This window comes from Bubalus bubalis, chromosome X, assembly GCF_019923935.1.
Source record: "Bubalus bubalis isolate 160015118507 breed Murrah chromosome X, NDDB_SH_1, whole genome shotgun sequence".
Taxonomy (NCBI): Eukaryota; Metazoa; Chordata; class Mammalia; order Artiodactyla; family Bovidae; genus Bubalus; species Bubalus bubalis.
Window position 1 is genome coordinate 126875760 of NC_059181.1, and position 22016 is coordinate 126897775.

The window sequence follows — 22016 nt, forward strand, 5'->3', positions numbered from 1 at the left end:
TACCCTCTATATCTCTGTCCACATCTATAAATTAAGAATAAAGGGAACCCTCCTGTGGGACTTGCAGATCTAAGAAATTCCAAAGCAGGGAGCCAGTAGCAGCAGCCTCTCTGTCATAAAGGATCCTTCACACTTTTATTTTCATTCATCCATGTGTCAGGGAGAGAGGCAAAAGGAAGAGCTAGATGCCCTGACCTTGTTAGAGAGTGCTACCCAGGCCTTACCTCAATTAGGCTATGCAGAAAGAAGTCAGAAAGAAGGGTCTTGCTAAGTCTTCCTTCATCAACATTCCCTACGTGTCCAGGTTTGTGGTGAAGTGTCCAGGTGATCATGCATATACAGGACTGGATGTATATGGCCTAGTGATTGATCACCCTCTGCTTGACATTGAACCAAGGAGATTCTCTCAGTGCTACTAGAAGGCCTTCCTCCTAGGCCCACAGTTCTGCCAGCTATTCTTTGATCTTATACTTTATTTTCTTACTAAAGCAAAACTGCAATGTTTAAGCTAGGGGCAACATGATGGGGGTGAAAATAGAACTGAACTGGAAGTCAGAAGATGGGGTTCTGGTCCTACTTCTGCCATTACCAGGGTGTATGACCTTGGACATCTATTTGTGCTTTAATGTCCTTCCAGGTAAAATGCCTGTAACTATTAAATCTTTTCATCTCCTCTATCTCTGATTTATAGCCCTTTACTTATAGCCCAGAGTTAGAGGCTAAAGACTCAGCCAAGTGAATCTTCCAGCTAACTGACACATTCTTTAAAATACCAACTTTTAAAAATTCTTTGTTGTCATTCAGTAACTAAGTCGTGTCCGACTCTTTGTGACCCCATGGACTGTAGCATGCCAGGCTCCTCTGTCATTCACTATATCCTAGAGTTTGCTCAAACTCATGTTTATTGAGTTGGTGATGCCATCCAACGATCTCATCCTCTGTCACCCCCTTCTCCTGCCCTCAATCTTTCCCAGCATCAGGGTCTTCTCCAATGAGTCGGCTCCTTGCATCAGGTGGCCAAAGTATTGGAGCTTCAGCTTCAGCATCAGTCTTTCCAATGAATAGTCAGAGTTGATTTCCTTTAGGATTGACTGGTTTGATCTACTTGCTGTCCAAGGGACTCTCTAGAGTCTTCTCCAGCACCACATTTCAAAAGCATCAATTCTTTGGTGTTCAGCATTTTTTATGGTTCAACTCTCACATCTGTACCTAACTACTGGAAAAAACCTTAGCTTTGACTATATGGACTTTTGTCAGCAAAGTGATGTCTCTGCTTTTTAATACGCTGTCTAGGTTTGTCATAGCTTTTCTTCCAAGGAGCTTTCAATTTTAATTTCATGGCTGGAGTCACTCTCCACAGTGATTTTGGAGCCCAGGAAAATAAAATCTGCCACTGTTTCCATTTTTTCCCCATTATTTGCCATGAAGGGAAATGCCGATGGGACTGAATGACATGATCTTAGTTTTTTGAATGTTGAATTTTAAGCCAGCTTTTTCACTCCCCTCTTTCACCTTTGTCAAAGAGGCTGTTTAGTTCCTCTTTGCTTTCTGCCCTTAGCAGGTATCATCTACATATCTGAGGTTGTTGGTATTTCTCCCAGCAACCTTTTTTTTAAATTTTATTTATTTTTTAATTGAAGGATAATTGCTTTACAGAATTGTGTTGGTTTCTGCCAAACATCAACATGAATCAGCCATAGATATGTATATCTCCCAGCAATCTTGATTCCAGCTTGTGACTCATCTAGCCCAGCATTTAGCATGATGTACTCTGCATATAAGTTAAATAAGCAGGGTGACAATATACAGCCTTGATGTACTTCTTTCCCAATTTTGAACCAGTCCATTGTTCTATGTCTGGTTCTAACTGTTGCTTCTTGACCTGCATACAGATTTCTCACGAAGCAGGTAAGGTGGTCTGGTATTCCCATCTCTTTAAGAATTTTCCACAGTTTGTTGTGATTTGCACAGTCAAAGGCTTTTGCAGTCAACGAAGCAGAAGTAGATGTTTTTCTGGAATTCCCTTGCTTTTTCAGTGATCCAATGGATGTTAGCGATTTGATCTCTAGTTACTCTGCATTTTCTAAATCTAGCTTGTACATCTGGAAGTTCTTGATTTAATTCTTAGTTTTTAGTAAAAAAATCTTTTTCAAAGGAATTACTTCCCTATCTTCCTAAACACAGATCAGGGAATATAGTCCAACTTTTCTTGATGATTTGGATGAGTAGTGAACATGACCTATTATACTGGATGCTGATACAGTGTGGCCCTGATACAGGTGGGCAAGGTTCTTGATCCCTATACTAAAGGACCCCAGATAGTTTGTGTCATTTCTTTCTGCTATCAACTGTCACTTCTCTTTGGTATCAGATCTGATTTTGGTCTGTGGCCATGTTTTAAACATAATTGGCTTGCCTAAGTGTGCTAGAAAGCATAAGAACTTGGCGACCTGTATGTGACATGGAGAGGTCTTTGGAGGGGTTAATAGCTGAGTTCTGGATGCTTGGCATTGCTGGAAGCCTGACCTCCAAAGAAGTGGAACAGTGCTGCCAATTGTAACTCATGGGTCTTATCTGATTCATAATTAGAAAGAATCCTGATCTGGGCTATGATTGAATATCTTCTACAAAGAGCACTGAGTGAATTCCCAGATACTAAGCCAGTAAGCAATTGCTTAGGAGTTAGGTCACTCTTTCTGCTTTCTTCCATCCCTTTTATGTAAGTTCCTTCTACATAGAACATCCCAGGCATACGCTCACCTCTTTCCAGGGCTGTCAAACCTGGGACAGTGTCCTTGACTTTACCATCCCTACTTAGGGTATGGATCCCCCAAACCATACCACTTCCCTAGGAGCAGTTTGCAAAGGTTGGAACTCATCTTTTTGGGGGGTGGGGCATGAGCGCAGCTTGCAGATTCTGCTTCCCTGACTTTATATTGAACCCAGGCCACAGCAGTGAAAGTCTAGAATCCTAACCACCAGGGAACTCCTAGAACTCATATTTTCTTATATGGGAGTGTATTCCCAGGCCTCCTGAAGGACTTACAGTCACCTGGATGCTCTTCTTTTGTTTCCAGGGATTTAAAGCCATCTTGTATTGAGCAGCTGTGGAATCCAAACAGCTCTGGGTGGTGGCTGGGGTGTTGAAGCCAACAGGCACCTGGGTGCTGCTGGACAAGGAGGGCATGGCAAACGCGATCAAGGACTGTGAGCGAACCAGTCTAGATGAGGGCTCAAAGGCACTCTGGAGAGAGTAGGAAAAGAGAAATGAGTCAGCTCTGTATGCTGGCCTTGGTCTCAAAGTTAGAAATTCCTCTGGCTGAAGAAACATTCCTAGAGAACTCCTTCATGATCTGCTGTCCCTTTTTCCTACAGCTAGAGTCAAGCTTCTGGTCAATGGACCCATTGGAGGCAAGGTGCACAATTTCAACTGGTTCCCTTGCAGGTGAAAACAAGAAACAAGATGTTCAGGTTGCTCCCCTGCTTAGAATGCATTCAGGAGCTCCCCTTTGCCCTCAGGATAGGAACCCCACCATTATACGGAGTTCACAAGGTCAAAGGTTTTGCATGTTCTCTTGTCTTGTACCCCTCTTATATCAACAGAAGGGGCTGACTGGGGTGAGAGGCACAATCTATGTCAGTAAAACCCATCAGAGCTCAGCGATTTCTCCATAGGAGTGCTCGGAGGAAGGAAGAAATCTGGTTGGAAGAGGGTTTGTCTGAAAGCTGCGTTTGCACAGATAGTACACTACCTTACATTTACAGTTTCTGGATGCAAGGCTGATGGCAGTGCCCAGAGGGATGGAGTGTGCCACCACCAACAGGGTGGGCATGGAGCCTGTCGCCTTGTCCTTGCTATGGCTGGCCTCTATGCCTCCAAACTATCTGGCCAGGGGGCTCCTAGTTGGCTTCCTCTGTAGGACTTTCAAAGTAGTCTCCTCTGGGCTTCTTTTTTTTTAATTAATTTTTTTATTGAAGGATAATTGCTTTACAGCTCCAGGCCTCTTGACATGGCTTTTTCTACACCTTGAAGAGACACCCCAGAGCACCTCTTCTTTCTAAGAAGTTCTAGGTATTTGTGCTAGCAGAAGCCCCTTTGAAGTCAAGGGGATGATCCCTCTCTCTCCTGGATGTCAGTGGCAAATGATGCAGTTTAGCAGGTAGACAGAACTTCCATGTATGTTTACTCACTAGTTCTTCCCAAACTAGCTTTATGCAGTGCTAGGGTATTTGCAGCTTTCACATCCCTTCACATTTTCCCCTGACCGTTATATGTTGATCCAGTGATAACCTTAGTTACTATCTTAGCTCCCAATATGGTTCTTTTATGGCCTGTGATTCCAACACCTGGGGACTTAACATAGCTAGCGGGTCAGACTGGTGATACATTCAGCTCACCATCCTCTTGTTGATTCTAGGAAAGGGAGCGGAATGATAGTTATCTTTGTGGGGCCCATCACACAAAATATAGAGTGGTCCCAAGCCTTTTCTAACTTCTTTAGGTAACTGCCATCCATGAATTTATATAACAACACCTCATCCTGACACTATTAATTTATCTTTAGCTTGTGTTATCTCTTGGAATTATGAACTTAATACTCAGTATACAGACTAGTGGCTCTTGTTTTATTGTTCTGAATACTTTTTTTCATGCTTCAGAGTAGTCTTAGGGTTCTGGTTTTTGGGACTGGATGGCAACATCTATGCCCCCACTAACTTCACGTGATCTGTCTCTCCACTGCCTCTCTGATCATGGTTTTTTACCATTTTATGTTCCAGATCCAATGTTGGTTTGCTGTTCTTCAAACATTCCTTGCATACTCTTCCCTCAAGGCATTTTCACTTGCTGTTTCTGCGCTTCCCCCATGTCAGTGTTAGCTCACTCACTCCCTTCAGGTCTGGATACAAAAGCCACCTTCTCAGTGACACTTTCCCCAGCCAACTTATTTGAAATGTCAGCCTTCTACACTGACACTTCACAATCCCCCTCCCTGGGTTATTTTTTCCTTCTTGGCACTTTTTATCACTGTCTAACATACTGTATGTCTTGCCTATTTTCTTGTTTATTGTCAATATCATGCCCCCCCCACTGCAATATAAACTCCATAAAGAGTTTTCATCTGTTTTATTTACTACTGTATTCCTAACACCTACAACTGTGCTTAGTACACAGTAGTTGCTCAATAAATGTTTGTTGATCGGGTGAATTAATTATGTTAAAAGCTCCAAAGAGACATTGACCTTCTGAGAGGTCGTCAGAAAAAAGCTGCTCTGTTCTCTGTATCATTTTAGTTATTCTTTCTGAGACTCACTAACTCCAGCCAAAGATAGATGGAAAAAGTCTCAGCAGTCTGTGGATCTAGAAATAGAGTTGCTAGAGGATATCATGGTATTCTAGAGGATACCATGTAACCTACTTTGCATGAAAACTAACATATTATGCCTATTCAACAAGTAAATGTACACTTAATAAAGAAACATATTCAATTCAGTTTTCATCCCAAATTTTGTAGCATAACACTATAGGTAAAAGCACTGTTTCATGAAACGCATTCTATAGCATAACAAACAAATCGGGCTCAGCAAAATTCTAGCAATTACTAGATTGAATGTATGCAGGAGATAGCTTATCTGTTCCGAATCACAGCCTAAGCCAAGAGTCCGTCAAACTTAATAATGGCCACTAGTCTCCTTATGCCTGATGGAGTGTCATTAAGGAATATTTGAGCATTCAGTCTATACACAGGCCCACAGCTACCCTCAAACCTGGACAAAAAATGAGAGTATGAAGCCATCAAGCATCATCTCCACCTGATTATGGCACTCAAGCTCAGGCATGTGATTCAAAACAGCCCTAAGAGCATCTCTGTGGTTGGGTTTAGAATATGTAAGTTGTATATACTTTACAACTTCCCTTAAACTCACCAGTGAATTAAATAAACTATTCAAATAAGCTCTTGGGAATGCTGGGCAATATTTCTCAAAATATGGTCTGGGAATCCCCCCCAGTATGAGAATCACCTGGAGTGAGTGCTAGAAAAACACTTTTACAGACACATTAAGATCTGATGAATAATACTATCAGGGGAGGGGGGCCTTAGAATAGGCTTAACAGGTTCTCCAAGTGAGTCTTCTGGGGGCTAGAGTTGTGAACCACTGTCTAGTCCTCTGCCATGAAGAGAAAGGCTCCTATTTTTCAAACAGAAGCACAGCAAGCTCCTAAATAATCACATCAGGTGCCTTAGAACAGGAGGCAGCCATATCTGCTCCCTCTGGGAAGCGGGGTTCCTTCTTAGGCCCTGCTTTTTCCTCCAGCCACATTAGTCAGGAGAAACCTAGAAAAGTTACCACAGGAATCAACCACAGGATTTTCCAGGCTACCCAGGAAAAACAAACTGAATCCTTTCCTGAAAGAAAACAAGGGCAGGAAATGGGACTCCCTCCTCTATTTTTCCTTTGCCACCCCTCCTGCAACCCCACTCCTCCTTCTCTGCGCTCGGAGACCCAACACACCCAAGGTGCATATTATTCAGGAAGGCCAAGACGTTTTCATTCCTTCTCCTGTGATTTAGAGGGGAGTTAGCACAGACAGCTTCTAATTAACAGCTGGATTGAAATGAGCTCCTTTCACCTCAACATCTGGGAGATGTGCCAGGCCTGGCAGCTACTAACCCAGAACCTTCCTGGGGAAGGAACCTGGGTCAGGACTTAGAGCAGGGGAGGGGATCCTTCAGCACTGATTGGGAGGGGTGCTGGACAGTCATATGCTGTTAGTGGGGGTAAGGAGTGCTCTTTGAACAATTAAAACACATTTTAGCTCCTTTCCCCTTTCTGTCAAATTTCTGGACCCTGTATAAAATTGTTCAATCAAACATGCACCCTTTTGATCATCCTTTTGATGGTTTCTTTGTCTGTTGTATGGTTCCAGGGTTTTCCCATTTTCTTTTAACTATTGATAAGAAACACTTGAGTGGGGATAGAGAGAAGTTTGGCTGCTGCTTGGAATATCAAACAAATCAAGCTCAGCAAAATTCTAGCAATTTCTAGATTCAGTGTGTGCAGGAGATAGCTTATCTGTTCCCAATTGTTATATCTTAATAATGCCATTACCTGGTGGCTATTTAGGCCAGATTTTATCAAGCCTTTGGGCTGAAAAGCTGTCACTTTAGGAAAAAAACTCACTCTGAAACTATCTGGGAGGTTTTGACACTGGGAGGCTAGGGAGCTAGGTTCTGTATGAGCCATTCAGCTGAAAGTAGTAAGTAGTATTTGGCAAGTAGTCTTTGGAACATCTCCAGAAGAAGCAGCAGCTCTTGGTGGGAAAAGTGGTTCTCAGTAGGAGACTTCTCTGCCATGGTATGCTCGCACAGGATATGACTGGCTGTTAGGACTTTAATTTCCCAAGTGTGTCAAAGTGCATTATGTGCTCATTCCTGGGAATTCCTGTGCAGCTGCAGCCTCACTCAGAATTTCTGTTTCATAAAAGGTGTTGTGCCATTTTGCCATCCTGAACGTTGTAGGAGGTAGAATTTCACATATTCCCTGGAGCTCCCTGCTATCTAAAGCTCCCCAGTTTCTTAAGTAGTATAGAGAATAAGAACATGAACTTTGGAGTCAAAAAGACCTGAATTTGAGGGCCTAGCCAAACCATTTTTAAAACTGTTTGAGCTCGGACAAGTTACTTAACCTCTTTGAGCCTCAGTTTCTATGTCTTTAATATATGGATAATAATAATATACACTTTAGTGTGCTGTTTTTAAAATTAGATGAAATGATACATGTGAAGTGCCTTTCACACAGGAAAATCTGAGCAAGTATTAGCTGCTATTGTTATTGGTGGGCATTGATTGTCCAAATTTAGAGAACTGCTAGAGTCCACGTGGCTGAGTGAAAACTGGTATGAATTTGGGGAGGAATCCTCAGTTTGAGTCCCAGCTGTATCTCTGATTGGCGCTGTGGCCTTGGTCAAGTCATTTCACCTCTCTGAACCTCAGTTTTTTCCACCCAAAATGGGAATAATAGTATCTTCCCTATCTACGTTTCAGAGTTTTTGAGAGAATGAAATGCACCTATATCTATGCAAAATAACTTTGTAAGCTACAAATTTATATGCAGCAATGGGGAAGTGGGCATTAAGCTCTCTTCTGATATATCAGAGGATTTTTAAGAATATTGTTCTGGGCTTTGGAGACCTATTTGTAAGTAATAATGGTGAATTATGAAGTAAGCTATCATGGGCAAAGCAATTTGGAGGCCTATTTGTAAATAATAATGGTGAATTATGAAGTAAGCCATCATGGGCAAAGCAAGAGACATGATAAGGGGAGAACCTTGCAGCAATCTAAATGAACTCTTCATTAGCCAATACAGTGGAATAACTGGAAGCTACTTAACCACCACCATGTTAAATGTTAGCAACACTTATCCTGCAATGGGACTAAAGTCTAGGCATTTAATCAGCTCAAGCTTTAAGCACCAAAATAACTGATACAGCTCTTTCTCAAGAGTGAAAATGCATGACTTCTTTTCCATACAATTGTTTTTCTCCATAAAAAGCCATATTGAGGAAAAATATTCTACGGACTCATTGGGGAATATGAAGTTGACTCACTGAAGAAGATGAACTGGGTTGGGAAGGTAGCAGGGGTCAGGGAAGCTCTAAGTAGGAGGCTCCTCTGGTCCGAAGATGGGGAAGAAAGAGGGGGCTTTGCTAAACTGGAACTGAAAGGGACAAGGCACACAACTCTTTACCCAAGGAAGTGTGGAAGAAGTAGTCTTAGACAACAAGGCCTTAAGGCAGTCCTTCCCATTCTGCCCCAGGGGTTTTGGAGGAAAAAGTAAGCTTTGGGTCCTTGAGAGATAACATGTATTTCCCTGTGTCACCAGTAGGAGGCAGCAGCTCAGAAAAGAAAGAAGAAAACAGCAAACTTGGAAAGACTGAGAGGGTAGTGTGTGTTAGTCACTCAGTCATGTCCGACTCTTTGTGACCCCATGGACTGTAGCACACCAGGTTCCTCTGTCCATGGAATTATCCAGGCAAGAATACTGGAATGGGTTGCCATTTCCTTCTCCAGGGGATCTTCCCAACCCAGGGATTGAACCCAGCTCTCCTGCATTGCAGGCAGACTCTTTGAGAGGATAGAGATTTGGTCATCTTTACTCTGACTTCTCTATTTGATTTGGTTTTCTGCCTAGCTCCCTACTTGATGCTTAGTGAGAAGGCAGTTGGAGCTGGGTTTGTGGGGAGGCCTTTGGGGATATAAGAGACGGGGGTGTCATAATTTATGAGAAGCTCAGAGAAGCATCCAGGCCAGCACATCTGCTTGGGATGGTGATTAAAGCTCCTTCATGGGATGCTACTGCTGCTGCTATTGCTACTGTTGCTGCCACATGTCCCCTCCTTGTATTCACCCTCCTTAACTAATAAACCAGAGCAATAACTTAGCAGAAATAGCTAAGAAACTCTCATGCTTGAGAGAGCATCAAAGATTAGAATTTCTTCCTGTAAGCCCAACATTTAACCTATAACAACTTGACTCAATTCTTGAATTTACTAATAGAGAGTTTACTACGTTAAGCAAGACAAATGTTTAGACTGATGTTAGGAAATGTTGACTATAAATATTTTAACTCTAATATTAATCTATAAAATATATAGTTAGCCTACTCAAAAGAAAGAGAAAACTACCTGTTTTAAAATGTTAATTTTCTTAAGTGTAATCCCCAAGGTAACCACTAAGAAAATAAAAATATATAAAGAAGGAAATGAGAAGGGAATAAAAATAGTACACTGAAAATTCTAATTAAATCCAAAATAAGGGAGGGCAGTCCTAAGATGGCGGTGGAATAGGTCAGGGAGACCACATCTCCCCCACAAATTCATTGAAAGAACATTTGAACGCTGAGCAAATTCCACAAAACAAATTCTGAATGCTGGCAATGGACATCAGGCACCCAGAAAGGCAGCCCATTTTCTTCAAAAGGAGGTAAGACAAAATATAAAAGATAAAAAGAGAGACAAAAGAGTTAGGGATGGAGACCCATCCCAGGAAGGGAGTCTTAAAAGAGGAGAATTTTCCAAACACCAGGAAACCCTCTCACCAGCAGGTCTGTGGGGAGTTTTGGAATCTCAGAGCGCAACATAACCGGGAGGAAAAATAAATAAATAAACAATTCCCACAGATTACGTACCTAACAGCAACTCCCAGCAGAGAAGTAACCCAGATGCTTGCATCCACCACCAGCAAGCAGGGAGCTGAACAGGGAGGCGTGGCTGCATTGCTTAGGGTAAGGACTGGGCCTAAATGCTCTGAGGGCAATCTGAGGGAGCTAACGTGAGATAGCAACCCAATCTGTGGGATAGCCAGAGAGAGAAAAGAGAGAGAGAACGATCCTGTGAAAAGCCCTAACCTAAGGCACTGCATGACCCACACACAGAACAAAGGACTGAACGAATTCCAAAGGAGAGCTAGCTGGCTGCGGACCATCCTATCCCCCGCTGGAGGCAGGGAGGCAAGCAGGGGGCAGCCAGAGCCAGAAGGTGAGAGGCAAACTCGGCCCCAGAGGCGGCATCCTCTACCAAACTGCGAGCAGGCTCCCAGTTGCTAACCAAGACTTCCTGGGATTCTGGACAATTGACATCCGCCTGGAGGGTCGCAGCCACAGATCAGCTCCCCAGAAGAGACACACAGCACACCTGAGACAGTGCACCTGGGAAACCAAGTGGCTGGGATGGGGGAGGCAATAAGACTCATCTCCCCACTTGGGGAGAGTGAGCTCACTAAGCACCTAGTCGCCTGAGCTGCTTGGACCTGGGAAGGGCACAAAACGCAGGCCCAACCGAGCCTGCGCCTTTGTGGAGTACCCAAGAACCTGAACCTGAGCGGCTTAGACCTGGGCAGTGCACACAACCCAGGGCCCGCTTTAGACAGTTCCCCTGCAGAGCAACCTGGATCCTGAGCAATGTAGACTGGGAAAGCACACACGCCGTGAGCGGGGGCAAATCCAGTGTGGCCCAGACATTGCAAGCACTCCCCACACATGCCAGTGATATTTGTTTGCAGTGTTCCTCCCTACCCACTGAACAAGTGAGACTAAATAAGTGACCACCTTCGCCCCTTTGTGTCAGAGCAGAAATTACACACTGAAGAGACCTGCAAACAGAAGAAGCCAAAATAAACAGAGGGAACCGCTTTGGAAGTGACAGGTGCAACAGATTAACACCCGGTAGTTAGCACCGATTACATTGGGAGGGGCCTAGAGATCTTGAGAAGTATAAGCTGGAACAAGGAACTATCTGAAACTGAACTGACCACACACTGCCACAACAGGTGCAGAGAAATTCCTAGATATATTTTTATGATTATCATTTTTTAATTAAAATTTTTTTTATTTTTAAGTCCTCTATTACTCCTTTAATTTTCATTTTTATAACCTACTATTACCTTGCAAAAAAGACCCTATTTTTAAAACAAACTTCATATATATTTTTTATAATTTTTATGATTTTGTTCTGTTTTTGTTTTTTAATATTGTATTTTTGAGAGTCTAACCTCTACTCTAGATTTTTAATCTTTGCTTTTTGGTATTTGTTATCAATTTTGTACCTTTAAGAATCCAATCTTCCATACCCATTTTTACTTAGGAGTGTGATTACTGGCCCGATTACTCTCTCCCTCTTTTGACTCTCCTTTTTCTTCTCCAGGTCACCTCTATCTCCCCTCTCCCCCTTCTCTTCTCTACCCAACTCTGTGAATCTCTGTGTGTGTTCCGGGCAGTGGAGAACACTTAGGGAACTGATTACTGCCTAGATCTGTCTTTCTCTTTTTGATTTCCTCTTTTGTCCTCCTGGTCACCTCTATCTCCTTCCTCCCTCTTCTCTTCTCTATGTAACTCCATGAACCTCTCTGAGGGTTCCAGACTGTGGAGAGCACATAGGGAATTGATAACTGGCTAGACTGCTCCCTCCTCTTTTGATTCCCCCTCTTCTCCTCCTGGTCACCTCTATCTCCTGCCTCCCTCTTCTCTTCTCTTCTCCATGTAACTCTGTGAACGTCTCTGTGTGTCCCTCACTGTGGAGAATTTTTTCACCATTAACCTAGACGTTTTATCATCAGTGCTGTATGGATGGAGAAGTCTTGAGGTTACTGTAAGAATAAGACTGAAAACCAGAGGCAGGAGGCTTAAGCCCTAAACCTTTGAACACCAGAGAACTCCTGACTCCAGGGAACATTAATTGATAAGAGATCATCCAAAAGCCTCCATACCTACACTGAAACCAAGCATCACCCAAGAGCCAACAAGTTCCAGAGCAAGACATACCACACAAATTCTTCAGCAACACAGGAACATAGCCCTGAGCTTCAATATACAGTCTGCCCAAAGTCACACCAAACCCACAGGCATCTCAAAACTCACTACTGGACACTTCATAGCACTCCAGAGAGAAGAAATCCAGCTCCACCCACCAGAACACCAATGCAAGCTTCTCTAACCAGGAAACCTTGACAAGCCACTCGTCCAACCCCACCCACAGGAGGGAACCTCTACAATAAAGAGGAACCACAAACTGCCAGAATACAGAAAGGCCACCCCACACACAGCAATATAAACAAGATGAAAAGGCAGAGAAATATCCAGCAGGTAAAGGAACAGGATAAATGCCCACCAAACCAAACAAAAGAGGAAGAGATAGGGAGTCTACCTGAAAAAGAATTCATAATAATGATAGTAAAAATGATCCAAAATCTTGAAAACAAAATGAAGTTACAGATAAATCTGGAGACAAGGATTGAGAAGATGCAAGAAATGTTTAACAAGGACCTAGAAGAAACAAAAAAGAGTCAATCAATAATGAATAATGCAATAAATGAGATCAAAAACACTCTGGAGGGAACCAACAGTAGAGTAACAGAGACAGAAGATAGGATAAGTGAGGTAGAAGATTGAATGGTAGAAATACATTAAGCAGAGAGGAAAAAAGAATTAAATGAGGACAACCTCAGGGACCTCTGGGACAATGTTAAATGCCCCAACATTCGAATCATAGACATCCCAGAAGAAGATTAAAAGAAAGGCCATGAGAAAATACTTGAGGAGATAATAGTTGAAAACTTCCCTAAAATGGGGAAGGAAATAGTCACCCAAGTCCAAGAAACCCAGAGAGTCCCAAACAGGATAAACCCAAGGCAAAACACCCCAAGACACATATTAATCAAATTAACAAAGATCAAACACAAAGAACAAATATTAAAAGCAGCAAGGGAAAAACAACAAATAACATACAAGGGGATTCCCATAAGGATAATAGCTGAACTTTCAATAGAAATTCTTCAGGCCAGAAGAGAATGGCAGGACATACTTAAAATGATGAAAGAAAATAACCTACAGCTCAGATTACTGCACCCAGCAAGGATCTCATTCAAATATGAAGGAGAAATCAAAAGCTTTACAGACAAGCAAAAGCTGAGAGAATTTAGCACCACCAAACCAGCTCTCCAACAAATGCTAAAGGATCTTCTCTAGACAGGAAACACAGAAAAAGTGTATAAATTCGAACCCAAAACAACAAAGTAAATGGCAACGGGATCATACTTATCAATAATTACCTTAAATGTAAATGGGTTGAATGCCCCAACCAAAAGACAAAGACTGGCTGAATGGATACAAAAACAAGACCCCTGTATATGCTGTCTACAAGAGACCCACCTCGAAACAAGGGACACATACAGACTGAAAGTGAAGGGCTGGAAAAAGATATTTCATGCAAATGGAGACCAAAAGAAAGCAGGAGTAGCAATACTCATATCATAAAAAATAGACTTTGAAATAAAGGCTGTGAAAAGAGACAAAGAAGGACACTACATAATGATCAAAGGATCAATCCAAGAAGAAGATATAACAATTATAAATATATATGCACCCAATATAGGAGCACCGCAATATGTAAGGCAAATGCTAACAAGTATGAAAGGGGAAATTAACAATAACACAATAATAGTGGGAGACTTTAATACCCCACTCACACCTATGGATAGATCAACTAAAGAGAAAATTAACAAGGAAACACAAACTTTAAATGATACAATGGACCAGTTAGACCTAATTGATGTCTATAGGACATTTCACCCCAAAACAATGAATTTCACCTTTTTCTCAAGCGCGCGTGGAACCTTCTCCAGGATAGATCACATCCTGGACCATAAATCCAGGCTTGGTAAATTTAAAAAAATTGAAATCATTCCAAGCATCTTTTCTGACCACAATGCAATAAGATTAGATGTCAATTACAGGAAAAAAACTATTAAAAATTACAACATATGGAGGCTGAACAACACACTTCTGAATAACCAACAAATCACAGAAGAAATAAAAAAAGAAATCAAAATATGCATAGAAATGAATGAAAATGAAAACACAACCCAAAACCTATGAGACACTGTAAAAGCAGTGCAAAGGGGAAGGTTCATAGCAATACAGGCTTACCTCAAGAAACAAGAAAAAAGTCAAATAAATAACCTAACTCTACACCTAAAGCAATTAGAAAAGGAAGAAATGAAGAACCCCAGGATTAGTAGAAGGAAAGAAATCTTAAAGATTAGGGAAGAAATTAATGCAAAAGAAACGAAAGACCATAGCAAAAATCAACAAAGCTAAAAGCTGGTTCTTTGCGAAGATAAATAAAATTGACAAACCATTAGCCAGACTCATCAAGAAACAAAGGGAGAAGAAGCAAATCAACAAAATTAGAAATGAAAATGGAGCGATCACAACAGACAACACAGAAAGACAAAGGATCATGAGACTACTATCAGCAACTATATGCCAATAAAATGGACAACTTGGAAGAAATGGACAAATTCTTAGAAAAGTATAACTTTCCAAAACTGAACCAGGAAGAAATAGAAAATTTTAACAGAGTCATCACAAGCACAGAAATCAAAACTGTAATCAGAAATCTCCCAGCAAACAAAAGCCCAGGACCAGATGGCTTCACAGCTGAATTCTACCAAAAATTCAGAGAAGAGCTAACACCTATCTTACTCAAACTCTTCCAGAAAGTTGCAGAGGAAGGTAAACTTCCAAACTCATTCTATGAGGCCACCATCATCCTAATACCAAAACCAGACAAAGATGCCACAAAAAAGAAAACTACAGGCCAATATCACTGATGAACATAGATGCAAAAATCCTTAACAAAATTCTAGCAAACAGAATCCAACAACATATTAAAAAGATCATACATCATGTCCGAGTGGTCTTTATCCCAGGGATGCAAGGATTCTTTAATATTCACAAATCAGTCAATGTAACACCACATTAACAAATTGAAAGATAAAAGCCATATTATTATCTCAATAGATGCAGAGAAAGCCTTTGACAAAATTCAACATCCATTTATGATAAAAAAAAAAAACCCTTCAGAAATCAGGAATAGAAGGAACATACCTCAACATAATAAAAGCTATATATGACAAACCCACAGCAAACATTATCCTCAATGGTGAAAACTTGAAAGCATTTCCCCTAAAGTCAGGAACAAGACAAGGGTGCCCACTCTCACCATCACTATTTCAAAGCATAGTTTTAGAAGTTTTGGCCACAGCAATCAGAGCAGAAAAAGAAATAAAAGGAATACAGATTGGGGAAAAAAAAGTAAATCTCTCACTGTTTGAAGATGACATGATTCTCTACATAGAAAACCCTAAAGACTCCACCAGAAAATTACTAGAGCTAATCAATGAATATAATAAAGTTTCAGGATATAAAATTAACACACAGAAATCCTTTGCATTCCTATACACTAGTAATGAGAAAACAGAAAGAGAAATTAATGAAACAATTCCATTCACCATTGCAATGAAAAGAATAAAATACTTAGGAATATATCTACCTAAAGAAACAAAAGACCTATATATAGAAAACTATAAAACACTGATGAAAGAAATCAAAGAGGACACTAATAGATGGAGAAATATATCACGTTCATGGATTGGAAGAATCAATATAATGAAAATGAGTATACTACCCAAAGCAATCTATAGATTCGATGCAATCCCTATCAACCTCCCAACGGTATTTTTCACAGAACTAGAACAAATAATTTCATAATTTGTATGGAAATACAAAAAACCTCGAATAGCCAAAGCAATCTTGAGAAAGAAGAGGAATCAACCTGCCTGACTTCAGGCTATACTACAAAGCCACAGTCATCAAGATACACACTGGTACTGGCACAAAGACAAAAATATAGATCAATGGAACAAAATAGAAAGCCCAGAGATAAATCCACGCACATATGGACACCTTATCTTTGACAAAGGAGGCAAGAATATACAATGGAGAAAAGACAATCTCTTTAACAAGTGATGCTGGGTTAACTGGTCAACCACTTGTAAAAGAATGAAACTAGAACACTTTCTAACACCATACACAAAAATAAACTCCAAATGGATTAAAGATCTAAATGTAAGACCAGAAACTATAAAACTCCTAGAGGAGAACATAGGCAAAACACTCTCTGGCATAAATCACAGCAGGATCCTCTATGACCCACCTCCCAGAATATTGGAAATAAATGCAAAAATAAACAAATGGCACCTAATTAAAATTAAAAGCTTCTGCACAACAAAGGAAACTATAAGCAAGGTGAAAAGACAGCCTTCAGAATGGGAGAAAATAATAGCAAATGAAGCAATGGACAAAGAATTAATCTCAAAAATATACAGGCCACTCCTGTAGCTCAATTCCAGAAAAATAAATGACCCAATCAAAAAATGGGCCAAAGAACTAAACAGACATTTCCCCAAAGAAGACATACAGATGGCTAACAAACACATGAAAAGATGCTCAACATCACTCATTATCAGAGAAATGCAAATCAAAACCACAATGAGGTACCATCTCACACTGGTCAGAATGGCTGCTATCCAAAAATCTACAAGCAATAAATGCTAGAGAGGGTGTGGAGAAAAGGGAACCCTCTTACACTGTTGGTGGGAATGCAAGCTGGTACAGCCACTATGGAGAACAGTGTGGAGATTCCTTAAAACACTGGAAATAGAACTGCCATACGACCCAGCAATCCCACTGCTGGGCATACACACCGAGGAAACCAGAATTGAAAGAGACATGTGTACCCCAATGTTCATAGCAGCACTGTTTACAATAGCTAGGACGTGGAAGCAACCTAGATGTCCATCAGCAGATGAATGGATAAGAAAGCTGTGGCACATATACACAATGGAATATTACTCAGCCATTAAAAAGAATACATTTGAATCAGTTCTAATGAGGTGGATGAAACTGGAGCTTATTATACAGAGTGAAGTAAGCCAGAAAGAAGAACACCAATACAGTATGCTGCTGCTGCTGCTAAGTCACTTCAGTCGTATATGGAATTTAGAAAGATGGTAATGATAACCCTATATGAAAGACAGCAAAAGAGACACAGAAGTATAAAACAGTCTTTTGGACTCTGTGGGAGAAGGTGAGGGTTGGATGATCTGAGAGAAAAGCATTGAAACATGTATATTATCATATGTGGAACAGATCGCCAGTCCAGGTTCAATGCATGAGACAGGGTTCTCAGGGCTGGTACACTGGGATGACCCAGAGGGATGGGATGGGGAGCGAGGTGGGAAAGGGGTTCAGGATGGGGAACACATGTAAACCCATGGCTGATTCATGTCAATGTATGGCAAAAACCACTACCATATTGTAAAGTAATTAGCCTCCAATTAAAATAAATACATTTTTTTTTAATCCAAAATAAGATAGTAATGGAAGAACCGAGGTACAAAAAGGAGCTAAACAGCAGAAGTCCTTCATTATTAGTAATTACTATGAATGTAAATTAAGTAAACTCTCCAATCAAAAGGCAGAAATTGGCAAGATGAATTTTAAAAACATGATCTATTTGTATGCTGTCTACAAGAAACTCACTTTAGATCCAAAAATAAACAAGTTGAAAGTGAAAGGATGATTAAAGAGATTCCAAGAAAATGATAATCTAAAGAGAGCTGGGGTAGCTATACTAAAATCAAACAAAACAGATTTCAAGTCAAAATTGTTATAGGAGACAAAAATGGACATTATACATTGATAAATGGGTCAATCCATCAGGAAGACAGAATAGTCGTAAACAAAACAACAGACACCCCCCAAAAAAAAACAACAGACCCACTGCTGAATACATGAAGTAAAAATTGACAGAACTGAAGGAGGAAATGGACAGTTATACAATAATAGAGATGTCAGTATCCCACTTTCAATAATGAATAAACAGCTAGACAGAAGATCAATAAGGAAATAGAGAACTTGAAACAATAATACAAACCTAACATACATATATATATATATATATATATATATATATATATTTGTATGTATAATATTCCATTCAACAAGAGCATATGTATTCTTCTGAAATACACATGAACATTCTCCTGTATAAACCACATGCTAGGCTACAAAATAAGTCTTAATAAATTTTAAAAGATTAAAACCATGCAAAGTATCTTCTCTGATCACAACAGAACAAAACTACACAATCAATAACAGAAGGAAGACTGGAAAATTCACAAATAGGTAGAAATTAAACAACATACTCTTAATCAATGAATGGGTCAAAGAAGAAATCAAAAGGAAAGTTAGAAAATACTTTGACATGAATTAATACTAAAACACAACATAAACTTATGTGGTACAGCAAAAACAGTCTTTGGAAATGCATAGCTGTATATGCTTTTTAAAAAAAGAAGCTCTCAAATCACTACCCTAATGTTCCACCTTAAGGAACCCAGAAAGATGAAACTAAACCCAAAGCTAGCAAGAGGAAGGAAATAATAGAGATTAAAACAGAGATAATGAGCTAGGGAATAGAAAAACAATATGGAAAATCAATGAAACCAAAAGTCTATCCTTTAAAAAGTAAAACAAAATGGACAAATCTTTAACTAGATTGATTAAGAAAAAATAAGACACAAATTATTAAAATCAGAATTGAAAGGGAACAATTACTACCGACCTTACAGAAATAAAAAGGATTATAAAACAGTACTATGAATACTTGTGTAGATAGCCTAAATGAAATGGATAAATTCCCAGACACATCCAAATTACTAAAATTGAATTAAAAAATAATGGAAAATCTGAATACACCTATAGCAACAGATTGAATCAGTAATCAAAACCTCAAAACAATGAAAAAACCAGGACCAGATGGCTTCACTGGTGAATTCTACCAAACTTTTAAATAATAATGCCAATCCTTCACAAATATTTCAAAACACATATAAGAGGGAACACTTTCTGATTCTACGAGGCAAGCATTACCAGGACTCCAAAGCCAGATAAAGGTATCACAAGAAATGAATGGTATAACCTAAATCCCTCATGAATACACATGCAAAATACTAGCAAACCAAATCCAACAGCATTTTAAGGGCAATTATACATGATGAGTAACTGGGATTTACCCCAGAACTAGGAGGTTTAACATATGAAAATCACTATATATGAAAATCAAATATAATATACCATATTAAAAGAATGAAGGAAAAATAATTGATTGATGTGGAAAAAGCCAATCCAATTGATTGATGTGGAAAAAGCCAATCCAATTAACCACAGTTCCATTCACAGTTTGTGAATGGATTGTGAATGGAAGTGTTAATGAGGACAGTCTACTGATTTTCCTATTGTTGATGGGTATTGTTGGCTGGCCAAAACTAGATGCATGAAATACAAATACATGCCCTCTCATGTCAAATGATTTTTCATATGGATATGTGTTTATCAAACCATACTATATGCCCTAACCTTTGGTATTTGTAGCATTTGAAATTGTAGAGGCTTTACTTCCATAAAAATCTCTATTAGTTTTCTTCATGAAAGAACTGAAAACATCTGCAAACTTTTTTTTTTTTCCAAAAATACTGTCTCCCGTACCTTATAAATTACAGTGCTGATTATTTGGTTTTTAGAATTGGACAGAAAATGTAAACCAACAGGCAAATCAAAAGCCAAAAATGGCAGCTCCTTCCCCAAACATCCCCTTTGTATTGAGCTACAGCAGGAAAAAAGAAAGGTAAGAAGAAATGATGCCTCTGACTTGTGCACCCGCCGCCCCTAACCTGCAACTTTGGCCGGAACTAACACTCACCTCCTTGCTTGTCAAGATGTTGTATGATGAACTCTTCTTAGGTGACTCATAATCAACAGACATTTCTTCAAGATCCTTAGAGATGGAGTCAGATCGAATGAGATGTGAGCTGATGCTGGGTTGGCATGGACGCAGTAGTAGGATCTGTCAAGGAAGAGTATAGAAAGAAAAAGTTAAAAACTGTGTGCCTTCCCCCAAATTACCTGTCGCTCAAAGGTTGAAGGGTTAAGAACCCTAAGGGGGGGGGGGAACAGCCAAGGAAAGAATCTCCTACTTCCTTGTCTTCACTTCTAGTACCTACACAAACCAAAGACTAATAAATAGCCTGGGTTCACACTCTGGGTTGCTGCACACTTTTGCCAATCCCCAAGACAGAAACTTCAAATTGCTTTCTTGCTCAAAACCAGAATCCTGGTGTTATCTCCTACTGATGCCAACTAGAAATCTTATTTGAGTCCGATCTTTGGTTTGATTTTGGTCTTATCTTTGAAAGTCCAGATCTTGGGGAGATGAGTCTTTGGGTTATGTTCTGGGCTTGGCATCCAGGCTACAATCTTTATTTCTATCATTCTCTCTGTCCAGAAATCGTCTGGATGGAATCTTAACTGTGTTGGTTGCTTATCTTAAGCCTGTTGAGACTGATTTTCTGGCAATTTTAGAAAATCTACACAACTATTCCTGGTTAGAACTGGATGACTAGTTTTCTGAAGGGGATAAAAATTGTTCATTTGGCTTTACCTTGAGCTTCAGCAGACTGATTTAGTTGATTCCAGTTAGGAGTTCATGTTATACTTGAATTTGAGGCACTGGCCCCTGCCATGATCCTCTTGATGTATATCAGAATCCCTGATTTTATCTTTTTAACAAATACTGGCTAAGCATGTACAATGTGCCACACCCATTCTAGGCACTGGGTCTATAGCAATAAACAAAACAAAATCCTTGTTGACATGGAGCTGACATGCTTGATTCTGTCATAGGTTCTGCTCCTGCCGAGGACAGATGGATGTCAAACTCTCAAAGCCAAAGAAAAGGAGCCACATTGAGTTTCTGTCTGTGGAGTACTCCTGGCCAAAGTCCACGTTGCCCTCTTATGACTACTAGGCTCCATTGGGGGTTCTTAACAACAGACCTTGGGGATTAACAATCCCAAAGCACAATTGTAATAATAATCACTGTAATAATGCAGTGATTATTATTTATCCTATTAATATAATTAATATAATACAGAATATTATATTATTCCATAAAAGTTAACTTTTACGGAAGGCTTTACTTGGCTTTTGTTGTTCACTCACTAAGTTGTGTCTGACTCTTTGCAACCCCATGGAATGCAGCACACCAACCTTCCCTGTCCTTCACTATCACCTGAAGTTTGCTAAAACTCATGTCCATTTAGTCCATGATACCATCCAACCATCTCATTCTCTGTCGCCCTCTTCTCCTCCTGCCCTCAATCTTTCCCAGCATCAGGGTCTCCTCTAACGAGTCAGCTCTTTGCATCAGGTGGCCAAAGTATTGGAGCTTCAGCTTCAGCATCAGTCCTTCCAATGAATATTCAGGGTTGATTTCCTTTAGGATTCACTGGTTTGATCTCCTTGCAGTCCAAGGGACTTTCAAGAGTCTTCTGTAACATGACAGTTCAAAAGTATCAATTCTTCAGCTCTCAGCCTTCTTTATGGTCCAACTTTCACAATCCATACATGACTACTGGAAAAACCATAGCTTTGACTAGACAGACTTTTGTTGGCAAAGTGATGTCTCTGCTTTTTAATATGCTGTCTAGGTTTGTCATAGCTTTCCTTCCAAGGAGCAAGTGTCTTTTAATTTCATGGCTGTAGTTACTCTCCAC

At 40.1% G+C, this 22016-nt stretch overlaps 1 protein-coding gene across 1 annotated transcript in view; it reads right to left on the minus strand.

The window, feature by feature from the left end:
- KIAA1210 (KIAA1210 ortholog) overlaps positions 1-22016 on the minus strand; it is a 76913-nt gene that overhangs the window by 11869 nt on the left and 43028 nt on the right. The window contains exons 7-8 of the mRNA XM_044936836.1: positions 20165-20308; positions 3047-3244 (exon numbers count right to left, since the gene is read on the minus strand). Coding sequence (XP_044792771.1) covers positions 3047-3244; positions 20165-20308 — 342 coding nt within the window. The remainder of the gene's footprint in view (positions 1-3046; positions 3245-20164; positions 20309-22016) is intronic.